The sequence below is a fragment of the Perognathus longimembris genome, chromosome 13 (assembly GCF_023159225.1).
Source record: "Perognathus longimembris pacificus isolate PPM17 chromosome 13, ASM2315922v1, whole genome shotgun sequence".
Taxonomy (NCBI): Eukaryota; Metazoa; Chordata; class Mammalia; order Rodentia; family Heteromyidae; genus Perognathus; species Perognathus longimembris.
Genome location: NC_063173.1, coordinates 63,404,952 through 63,416,330, shown reverse-complemented (window position 1 = coordinate 63,416,330; position 11,379 = coordinate 63,404,952). Strand labels below are relative to the sequence as shown.

At 56.4% G+C, this 11,379-nt stretch overlaps 1 protein-coding gene across 4 annotated transcripts; it reads left to right on the top strand.

Moving 5' to 3' along the window:
* The first annotated feature begins 226 nt into the window (after positions 1-226).
* Rassf7 (Ras association domain family member 7) lies at positions 227-2,954 on the top strand. Of its 4 annotated transcripts, XM_048360893.1 has the most exons (6): positions 227-422; positions 1,003-1,133; positions 1,309-2,021; positions 2,168-2,296; positions 2,371-2,452; positions 2,530-2,954. In XM_048360893.1, exons 2-6 carry the CDS (start codon positions 1,010-1,012, stop codon positions 2,559-2,561), a joined length of 1,080 nt encoding a protein of 359 aa, XP_048216850.1. In that variant the 5' UTR covers positions 227-422; positions 1,003-1,009; the 3' UTR covers positions 2,562-2,954. The 4 variants fall into 4 exon arrangements, with proteins under 4 accessions (XP_048216850.1, XP_048216849.1, XP_048216848.1 ...); XM_048360892.1 differs by having other exon boundaries at positions 227-362; positions 2,371-2,954; XM_048360891.1 differs by having other exon boundaries at positions 2,371-2,954.
* The last annotated feature ends 8,425 nt before the right edge of the window (positions 2,955-11,379 follow it).

Below are 11,379 nucleotides of genomic sequence, written 5' to 3'. Positions count from 1 at the left end.
GAGGTGAGCGGGACCCGTCCGGCCACTCCCTGCAGGCCCCGCCCACACCTGGGGCCCGGGGCGGCGGGTCTGGGGGCGGAGCCAACTAGGGCAGCCAATCGGCGCGGGCCTGGGGCGGGCATCCCTCGCCACAGGGCCACGGGTGCGCGATGGGGTGGGGCGTGCGGGCCGCCGGCCAATGAGGCTGCGGGGCTGGGGCGCGGCGCCGCTCCGGGCAGCCGCAGGTTGTGGCCGGCGCGGCGCGGGAGGGTCTCGGTCCGAGTGGCGGGCGAGCGCCCAGGTGAGCGGCGTGCTGCCCCTGGGTCTCCCGAGGGCGAGGCGCGGCCGGAGGGCATCGACTCCGGCCGAGGAGAGCTACTGCGGTACGGGACGGAGGGGCGCGTGGGAACCGCGCCGAACCTGAACCGACCGCTGCGGAGCAGGGAAGTCGGGGTCCTGCGTGGCTGGGGAGTCACGAGTGCCCGCGGCGGAGGGAGACCTCGGAGACCTGCGCGTTGGCCGGGGGGGGGGGGGGAGAGCTGTGTGCGAGGATGGACTCGGAGTTGGCAGGGTTTGTGCCTGCCTGCGCTCTCCACGGTCTGGAGTCTCTCTGAGGCCCGAGACGGGTCCCCTGCCTTGGGGGTGGTTCCCATGGCAGCGGGGGGCGTCGCGTTTGCCTGCTAGTGCCCCTGGGTGCCTGGGGACGGTCGCCTGGGGTGCCTCCCGTGGGAGGGGACAGTGCCCTCCGAGGCAGGTGACGGAGGACAGGAAATCCTGGACCTGGTTAATGATTCTCATTCCTGGAGTGGGGGTGGAGCCAGGGAAGGCTGTGGAGTGAAGGAAGCCTCCAAGTGCTCACCTGGGCCAGACGAGTTCCCTGAACCACTGCAGGAATGCGCAGGGCCTGCGGGTGGGGCTGAGCTTGGGAGGCAGGCTGCACTGAACCAGCCATGAGGGCCAGGCAAGAGAAGGAAAGGAGGGCTAGCTGAGGCCCTGACCCTGTGGTCTGTGCCCTCCCAACAGGACAGGTATGATCTTGGAGCTGGCCGCCATGGAACTGAAAGTGTGGGTGGATGGCATCCAGCGGGTGGTCTGTGGGGTCTCAGAGCAGACCACCTGCCAGGAAGTGGTCATAGCACTAGCCCAAGCAATAGGTAAGTACCTCGGAGGCAGAGAGCCCAATGGGTAGGGCAGGGGCCTGATGGTCCAGCTCCATTTTCCCTTCAAGGAGGGTGAAACTGGGTCCTGATCACTCTTGTCCTCTCTCAACTCCTCAAGTGAGGCAGACAGAGTCAGGGGACATAGGCTGAGCCCTTCTCTCCCTTACAGGCCAGACAGGCCGCTTCGTGCTTGTGCAGCGTCTTAGAGAGAAGGAGCGACAACTGCTGCCACAGGAATGTCCAGTAGGTGCCCAGGCCACCTGTGGACAGTTTGCCAGTGACGTTCAGTTTGTCCTGAGGCGAACAGGACCCAGCTTGTCTGGGAGACCCTCCTCAGACAACTGTCCACCCCCGGAGCGATGCCCAGTTCGTGCCAGCCTCCCCCCAAAGCCAAGAGCAGCACCTGGCCATGAGCCCCGGAAAGCACTGACTTTCAGTTTGGGATGTCCCAAGCTGGCTCCCAGTCCCCTACTCCCTGAGCCAGCAATCTCATCAGTACCCACACCAGGCACCTTTGCAGACCTGCAGGGCCTAGAGCTCAGAGTACAAAGGAATGCCGAGGAGCTGGGCCATGAGGCCTTCTGGGAACAGGAGCTTCGGAGGGAACAAGCCCGGGAGCGAGAGGGGCAGGCTCGCCTGCAAGCGCTGAGTGCAGCTACTGCTGAGCATGCTGCTAGGCTTCAGGCTCTGGATGCTCAGGCCTGTGCCTTGGAGGCTGAGCTTCGGTTGGCCACCGAGGACCCTGGGCCTCCCTTGGCTACAGCATCTGCTACAGAACGCCTGCGCCAGGACCTGGCAATCCAGGAGCAGCAGAGTGTGGAGGTGCAGGGTAGCCTGGCCCTGGTGAGCCGAGCTCTGGAGGCCGCTGAGCATGCCTTGCAGGTGAGCCCAGGACACTCAGGTCCTGCTACCTCCCTACCTCATACACAGGCCAACTAGGGGGTCTGGTAGAGGATCACGCTTGCAGGCCTGCTCCGTGGGCTGTGGAGCTCCGTGGTCAGGTCCCTGACAGTTGTATGTGCTCCCAGGCCCAGGCTCAAGAGCTTGAGGAGCTGAACCGGGAACTCCGTCAGTGCAACCTGCAGCAATTCATCCAGCAGACAGGGGCTGCCCTACCACCCCACACACAGCCGGACAGAGTCCCCTCTAGCACAGAGGTTAGAGTGGTCCTGGGGAAAGGTAGAATGATGGGGGCCAGGCCCAGCTCCCAGCTGACCTACTCTTCTCACAGGATCTTCTGCCTCCAGATAGTGAAGAGACCCTCCAAGGAACGCCCCAGCATCGTGTCCTAGTGCCCAGCCTGAGTCCTGAGGGTATGTCTGCCAGCCCCCCACCTGTGGGATGGACCCTTCTTGGGCCTCAGCCTCCTCAGTTTGTTTCTTCCCCACAGCTTCCCACATATGGCAGGGCTCCTACAGGTAGCAACTCTGACCCAAGTGGGGCTGGCTGAAGATAGATGAGCCAGGACAGCTGGGATGAGCTGCCTGGACAGCAGGCGTCTGTGGCCAGAGGATTTCTTCCACGTGCAATGGGAAGCTCTAGTGTCCTGGAGCTTCTGCTTCAGGCAGGTAGAGTGCTGTGTGGGTGTCACCCTAGTCCTTGCCAGTTGCCAAGTCCCCTGAAGAGGCTTAGGACGGCTCAGACCCACCCTGGTCCCAAGGGCCACTACTCCTTGTCGGGGAAGGGCAAGTATGGACACTACATTCACTTTATGGGTGTGTGCTTGTCTATGGGGCAATGTCCTTCACTGTGTGTGTGCCACCTCCCCTGCCCCAACACTTAAGCAATAAACTACTCAAAGTGCCTTGAGTGTGTCCTGAGACTGTGCTGTGCAGGTTATTTGAAGCCTAAAACTTGTGCAACACAAGGACCATGGTGAAGTACTCAGAGCCACTTGGGGCTAGCTACAGAGTTCAGGGAAAGAGGTGCTTCAGGAACCAGTGCTCACTGGGATCCAAACTGGGACTTCCTACACTCTAGTTCTTTTGCCCTGCCTGTCTGAGACCTTGGTCATCTCCAGCCTTATGAAGGCCTGCCAACTCAGCTCTGGCCTAGGTTTTTGTCTGAACCCCTCTCCCCTCCTGTGTCTAGCCTGCACCCTGCACAGCAGCAGGAACTAAGGATGACAGGACTACAAGTAAGACCTGCCTGTCAGGTTTGCTGAGAACTTGTGGAGACGGGTTCCTGGACCCTGGGTCTGGTCCTGGGTTTCTGGGCTGGCCAGGCCCTGGGAGCTTTCCCCAGAGGAGTTTCCTGGGTTCCAGGGAGGGTTGTGGGCATTGAATGGCCAGGGCCTGTGACTTTTTCTGTTGTGTGAATGCAAAGCCTCTTGTGAGATTCCAGCTTTGAAATTAGGGTAGGACTGCTTTCATAGCTCAGCCTAACCTGGCCATGGCCTCTCCCTGCCCTGGCTTCAGAGGGGCATGTCGGGGTCCTAGCAACTAGAGCTATGGCTAGGTTTAAGGTCTTTTTTTTTTTTTTGCCAGTCCTGGGGCTTGGACTCAGGGCCTGAGCACTGTCCCTGGCTTCTTTCTGCTCAAGGCTAGCACTCTGCCACTTGAGCCACAGCACCACTTCCGTCATTTTTCTATATATGTGGTGCTGAGGAATTGAACCCAGGGCTTCATATATACGAGGTGAGCACTTTACCACTAGGCCATATTCCCAGCCCCCCTAGCTTCTTTTTGCTCAAGGCTAGAACTCTACCACTTGAGCCACAGCACCACTTCTGGCTTTTTCTATATATGTGGTGCTGAGGAATCCAACCCAGGGCTTCACGCATACCACTAGACCATATTCCCAGCCCCTAAGGACTTTTTTTTGATAAGCAGAGCTTGGGGAGCCTCCAAGCTCTGGTGTAATCAAGGGTGGTAATGGAGACAGGAAGCCACTTAAGCTGGGGAGGGCTCCTCCAAGGCCAGAGCCACCAGGAACCTACTACTATGGGGAAGACAGTATTTACCTGAGGCAGTGTATGGAATGGAGGCTGTGGCCCAATAGGCAAGGCCAAGCATGAGGTCACACAGTGCAGCCTGGAGTGCAAAGTCCACTAGGGCTGTGCCCAAGATGGGAAGGATCAGGTTGCAGGGGCCTGTTCCCACACCCACCACAACACCTTCACTCCAGAAGGGTTACACACTCGCCTCTGGACACCAACATTAAGTCTCATAAGCACATAGGCTACAGGGCACAATGCCAGAGACCATCTCACACATGAGTTCAGGCAGGGAGAGGCCACATCTTTCCTGAGTTTTCTTCCATATTCCCTGGCCCAGGCCAGAAGCAGGCAGAGCCGGCACATAACAGGTGCTCCTTGTGTCCCAAGGAATTCACTGCCCAGGTGCTGTCCAGCCTGCGGTTTGGCATTGGCTGGCACTGAAGAAGCTACAGAGCCCCCTCAACAATTGTTCAAGGTGAACAGAACCCCATACCCTGAGAAATTGCCACAATGCTTCAGCTCACTAAGCAGGCCTTTGAGATGCTGAAAAGTTTAGTTTTAAATTTTAAACTTTTGTTTAGAGACAATGGTAGGGTGGTGCTGTGCCAAAGTAAGGAAAGGGAGAGAGCTCCCCACAAACACCAGGTCGCTGACAAAGCAGGGCATAGCCAAGCAGGTCACCTCCTCATCACTGCTTGGCAGGACCCCAACACCTTTCAGTGTGGGGTAGTCTCTGCCACTTTCTTTGCCTAGTACAGCCAGGCAGTGCTGTGCCCAATGCTGGGGCCACTCTTGGCCTCAATGTTCGTGGTCAATCCCAGCACCTAAGTGAGAGCTGCAGCTCATAGGTCCATGGAGGCCCCACATAGCCTCCCAGAGCCTGCACAGCTTGTTGGGTATGGCAGGCACTGGACTGGTGACAGGGTATGGTTTCTCTTGAGGCCAATCCTAGTCCAGAAAGGGCCTGGACTAAGCTTGTTCCTCCTCCAGCAGTCTACTCCCACAGCCCCGAGAGAGAGGACAGGGTCTCCATGTGTCCTGGCCCTGCAGGCCCAGAGCTTCTCTGGACATGGTCCTCCTTCAGACTTTCAGGGCAGCTTGAGAACACCCAGCAGAACACTCCCACATGCCCTGGGAGGGACCTGTGACCCCACAAAGAGGTCCTGACTCCCTCACTGAGGTTGCACAAACAGGCAGTAGAACCCAAGCTGTAGGTGTCTTTCTGTAGGAAGTCCCAGAGGTGGCCCCTCAGGAGGTGGGTGCAGACTCCGGTCCTGTTGGCTGAAGATCATAAGACAGTTGCCTGCCCAGGGTTTCCCTGGGCACTCAGTACAGCCCTGCACCCTGGGACACACAGAGGAAGAAAGTTCCCTCCAAAAGGGAATCTGGCCCAATCTCAATCCCTACACACAAGGAGGGTCAATAATCCCCCAGTGTCCCATTTCTTTCCCCCCCACTCCCCATCCACACTCCACCTCTGGGCTTGGATAGGATAGACAGGCCAATCCATGGAAACACCCCCCTTCCAGTGGCCGGCTACCCCTACCTCTTCCAAGCGGGTGTGTGCTCACCCCGGTGTGGATGCCCGCCTGCTGGCCAAGACCCGTCACGGAGCGACGGGGGGGTTCGTGCTGCCCAGGGACAGATCAGCCGCTGTCACACGCACAGTGGGTCCGGAGCAACGCAGTGTGCGGTGGGCAGTGGCTGCCCTGAGCCTGGAGGGCCGGCCCGGCGGGCGGGCGAGTGGAGGGTCGCCCCCCGTCCCCGCCCCCGTTTCTCCAACTTAGTCAGGAAAAGCAAACACCGCACGATTCCCGCCACCCCCGAGAGAGGACGACCCCGGAGGTGCGACCCCGCCCGCCAGCCTGGTACCCCTCGTGCGTCACCTGCGACCCCAGCCCGGGGCCGTCGCTCGCTCTCAGCCCAACTTCGGTGGATGCCTCGGCCCCCCTCGCGCCCCCGGCGGGCTCGGGCCGGGCCCCACCGGCCCGCCCCCTATGCAAATGAGCGAGCTTCCAGCCAACGGGCCGCCGTGTGGGGCCCGCCCCGCCGCGCCTCAGCCAATGGGCGCGAGGCGGTGGGCGCGGCCCGCCCCGCCCACCTCCGCGCAGCCCTCGGCCGGCGAGGCCGGCGCGTTCCTTTCTGCACGTCGGCCTGGGGAGGGGCGGTCACCTGCCGGGCGGGGCCTGCGGGGCGCCGCGGGGCGGCCCCGCGCGGGTGAGCGTCCCTCCACCCGGGGCGGTACGGCCCGAGGTGGTCTCCCCGCCCCGCCCCGGCCCGTGGTACCGCTCGGGTTCGCGAGGCGCGGTGGCTCTGCCTGAGAGACGTGTCCGGGCCACCGCACCCTCCGCGCTGGTGCGATGGGACGGCTGGACGGAGCGGGCCCTTTGCGGCGAGCGGGGTCTCCCGTAGGCCCCCGGCCTCGTGGCGCTGCCCCGCGGACCACAGCCCTCACCCGTCGAAGGGCCGTCCCTCCCTGGAACTCGCGGCGCTCTGGGCGCGCCTAGTCCTGGCGGCGACCCGGGGAGTGAGCCGGGAATGGGGTCCTGGACCGGCCGGAGTGCTCCCAGGGCAGGCCGATCAGCCTGAGGACAGAGACTGCGCTCCGGTGTCCCGAGCCCCTCCGGGGCCCTGCCCCCAGGAGAGCCTGGCAAGGCACCAGCCCCTTAGCAGACCTGTCCCTGCGTGAGTGCCCACCCGCTGGACACTGGAAACGCCTAAGTCGAAGGAAGCAGACTGCCTCACCATTCCTAGAATTAACAGAGTCAGCCGGGCGCCGGTGGCTCACGCCTGTAATCCTAACTGCTTAGGAGGCTGAAATGAGGATCAAGTTTGGAAACCAATCTGAGCCGACCAATCTATCAGACTCATCGCCAATTAACCAACAAAAGTCTGAAGTGAAAGTATGGTTCAAGTAGTAGAGCACCAGCTTTGAGCAGAAAAAGCCAAATCAGAGCAGTAGGCCCTGAGTTCAACCCCTCGTAGTAGTAGTGTGTGTGCGTGCATACATGTGTGTGCACACATTAGCAGGGCCAGGTTCAGATGTGAAATCAAATTCCTAGGCAGAGCCTCAAGCCAATAGCCAGGGGAATCTTGGTCCCTGTTCTCTCACCACTCCCTTCCTTTCCTTGGCCAAGGTGTACTCTGAGTTGAAACCATGGGTCATCTGGTCCCCTAAGCAGGCAAGAAGGTGTCTGTTCTTTTGCTTCCAAAACAGGAGTCCTTGTAAGCCCTTTGTTCTTCCCTCTTCCCCATCTCCCTCCAAACAACCAGTTTCTCACATTCCTGGCCTCAGAGACTGTCCTATCTGGTGAACCTCCCCCTTTTTGCTCCAGGCACCTCCAAGGGGTTCCTTTGCCCTCCCCAGTCTCCCAAGAGTTGCCTGCCCAAGGCTGTCCTCCTCCTCTCATTCTATGGTTCTTGTCCTCCCTGGGTCCATAGTGTCCCACAGCTTTTACAGGCTAGGTTGGAGCCTGCCAGCTGCTACAAATCAAGCCTGGGCAGTTGAGTGCTGGGGTTCCACAGTGGTGTCTGATCTAGACCTCATTAGCTTAGGGCTCTAAGCAGAGTGTTGTGCAATGTGGGTATCTATGGATGGAGCACCAAGAAGGCAGGAACCAATTTGATTCCATTGGGAATCAGAAATTTAAGGTTATGACTGGGCTCCAATGCTCATATCTATAATCCTGGATACTGGAAAGGTAGAGATTGGAAGGAACATGGACCATGCATCTGTTGTCTCAGCCACAAATTAATTGTAAAGAGAACAACTGAGGTCTAGATCAACCAAAGGACAAACTCCAGACCCCTATCTCCAAATTAAAGCAAAAAGAGTTGGTGGTAGACCACCTGCCTAGCAATGCAAGGCCTTTAATTCAACCCCTAGGGCCTCCAAAAGAAAGGAGGAATTGAAGGGTCAGCAAGACTTAGATCATGTGGGGTTTTTTTGTTTGTTTTGTGCCAGTCCTGGGGCTTGAACTCAGGGCCTGGGTGCTGTCCCTGAGCTTCCTTTGTTCAAGGTTAGCACTCTACCACTTGAGCCACAGTTCTGTTTCTGGCTTTTTTTTTTTTTTTTTTTTTGTAAGTAGCTGGTATTAGAGATAAGCAACTCACAGACTTACCTTCCTTGGCTGGCTACAAACTGCAATCCTTAGCTCTAAACCTCCTGAGAAGCTAGGATTACGGGTGTGAGACACCCGCACCCAGCTAGATCATGTGCTCTTGAGGGATCATGTGTTGTTGTTGTTTGTACCTGTACTGGGGCTTGAACTCAGGGCCAGGGCACTGTCTGTGAACTTCTTTGCTCAAGTCTAGTGCTCAAGTCTACTCTTCTACCACTGAAATGACAGCTCCACTTCTGGCTTTTTTGATGCTCAACTGGACATAATAGTCTCACATACTTACCTGCACCAGCTAGTAAGACCTGAGATCCTCAGATCTCAGCCTCCTGAGTAGCTAGGATTACAAGCGTGAGCCACTGGCCCCTGCTGGACCATTTGTTCCTGAAGGAACCTCTTGGAGCATTAGGATTCCTGAGGAGGGCCCCACCTTCAAGATAGGGCAGAGATTCAGAGGAAAAAGTCCGGGACTAGAGGATAGGGACAAATTTAACTGCAGGAATATGACTCCCACATGTTCATCAATCCTGCCAATCCCCAATGTGCCCCTTCCTTCTTACCCTGTGAGGTGGGTTGAATATTGTTCCTAAAAGATAGGCATGTATCCTCTATTCATGCCCAGGCCCTTATAAATGTAACCATGGGGCTGGGAATGTGGCCTAGTAGCAAGGGTGCTTGCCTCCTATACATGAGGCCCTGGGTTCAATTCCTCAGCACCACATATATAGAAAAGGCCAGAGGTGGTGCTGTGGCTCAAGTGGCAGAGTGCTAGCCTTGAGCAAAAAAGAAGCCAGGGACAGTGCTCAGGCCTTGAGTTCAAGCTCCCAGACTGGCAAATAAATAAATAACATTAAAAATAAAAGTAGCTGTGGCTTTATTTTGACAAAAGGGATTTCTCAGGTAACTTAAGTAAAGGATCTTGACATGGAATCATCCAGAATTACCTAGCTAGGCCCTGAATCCAATGACAGTATTTTTTTTTTTCCTGTGCTGGTCCTGGGTCTTGACTCCGGGTCTGAGCACAGTCTCTGAGTGAGGTCTTTCACTTAAAGCTAGTGCTCTACACCTTGAGCCACACTTCTACTTTTGGTTTTCTGGTGGTTAATTGGATATAAGAGTGTGATGGACTTTCCTGCAGGGGCTGGCTTTGAACTGGGATCCTCCAGATCTCAGCATCCTGAGTAGTTGGATTACAGGTGTGAGCCACCAGCACCCAGTGTTATCACTTGGCTTTTATGCTTAAGGCTAACATTCTACCAGCTGACTCACAACTCCACTTCCAGAAAATTTTTTTGTGTGTGACTTTCTTGCCCCGGCTGGCTTTGAAGTAGGATCCTCAGACTCCTGAGTAGCTAGGATTGTAAGTGTGAGCCATTTGCACTTGGAATATTTATGTTGTTTTAAACTATACAGTTTGTGGCCAAAGAACGCTCATATATCTGCTTTTCCTGTCTCAGTAGGCAGTCTAGACTGTCCCTTGACAACTCTGGGAGTTTCAGTTCCCTTATTCTTTTTTATTTTTGCCAGTCCTGGAGCTTGGACTCAGGGCCTGAGTACTGTCCCTGACTTCTTTTTGCTCAAGGCTAGTACTCTAGCTCTTGAGCCACAGCGCCACTTCTGGCTTTTTCTGTTGATGTGGTGCTGAGGAATTGAACCCAGGGCTTCATGTATGCGAGGTTAGCACCTTACCACTAGGCCATATTCCTAGCCGCCCAGTTCTCTTATTCTTAAGCCCCCCCCCCCTTTCACTGCCCCTGTTTTAGCCTCCCTTAGGCATTTACTTGTCTGGATGGATGGAATAGGATAAAGGGCAACACCTAGGTTCTGGGCTCACCCAGCTCTGGGGAAGGGTCTGGACCCTTTGGGAGAGGCTGGCTCAAGCTAGATAGAATTGAGAGAACTCTCAGTCTATTTCTGCCCTTCTGTGTATGCCAGAATACATGCTATATCTTTGTTTGTCTGTGCCAATGTGAGGCAGGAGTAGCATGCACCAGCACAAACTAGGAACCCAGCAGGGACCTACCTCTGGGTCCATGTATGAGTCTACACTTGCAGTGTAGAGTGGGAGAGATGACAGGTAGGTAACCCACATGCATGCATGGGAGGTGACAGTACTGATGTGGGGTATTGTAATAGGTGGTGTTTGTGCCTGCCATTCATTCTATGTGAGCAGATAAGGAGTCACGTTATATCTGTGGGTGAAGGGAAAGGGTGTCAGTAGGTGGGAGGTATGCACATGTGTTTGAGCTCAGTCTGGACTTGTGCAGCTAGTTTCTTGTAGATATTTCTCACACCTAAGCACGGTTTGGTGTGGTTGGGTTATTTCTGTACTCTGCCCAAATTTTCTCACTGAGGAAGTGTTCTATGTCATTTTGGGTGCATAACAAGTTTTTCCAGAGGAGCTGTGGAGATTCTGGGCTTTGCACACACTAGACAAGTACTTTACCACAGAGCTATATACCACCAGTCCCACTTCGTCATATCATACCACATGGTTGAATTCTCTATAGAATTCAAGGGTTTTTGTTGTTGTTGTTGTTTTGTTTTGTGCCAGTCCTGGAGCTTGAACTAAGTAGCGCTCTTGGCTTTTCCACTCAGGGATGATGCTCTACCACTTGAGCCACCTGGCCTTTTGCTGTTTAACTGGAGATAAAAGCCACAGATTCATCTGCCTGGGCTGGCTTCCAACACTATCCTCTTATCTCAGCCTCCTGAGTAGCTAAAATGATGATAGGCGTGAACCACTGGCACAGACTAGTATTCAAAGTTCACTTTATCTCACAAAGTTGAGACCCAAAAGCCCTTGCTTGCAGAGCCAGCACACACAAGGTCCAACCTGAGAGCCCTGTGCATGCTTCAAGCAGGACAGATAGGGGCTAAATGGGGCAGACAGAGGCCCACATCCACCCGTACAGCCCGCTACACGGCGGTGCCAAGGGTTACGCCGCAAAACCCCAGCAGCGCTCCCAGAGGGGCAGGGCCGCGGGGCGGGGCCTCCGCGGGGAGGGGCGGGGCCTCCGCGGGGCAGAAGGCCGCTCCCATTCGCGCCAGGAGGGAGGTGGAGAGTGGACGGTACCATCATCCCCTGCGCCGGGGAGGCCCAGGCCAGCACACTGGAGGGAGGCCAAACACGAATTGTTCTAGAACACTGACTTCTCTAGACAGAGTCCCTGTATTAACCAAT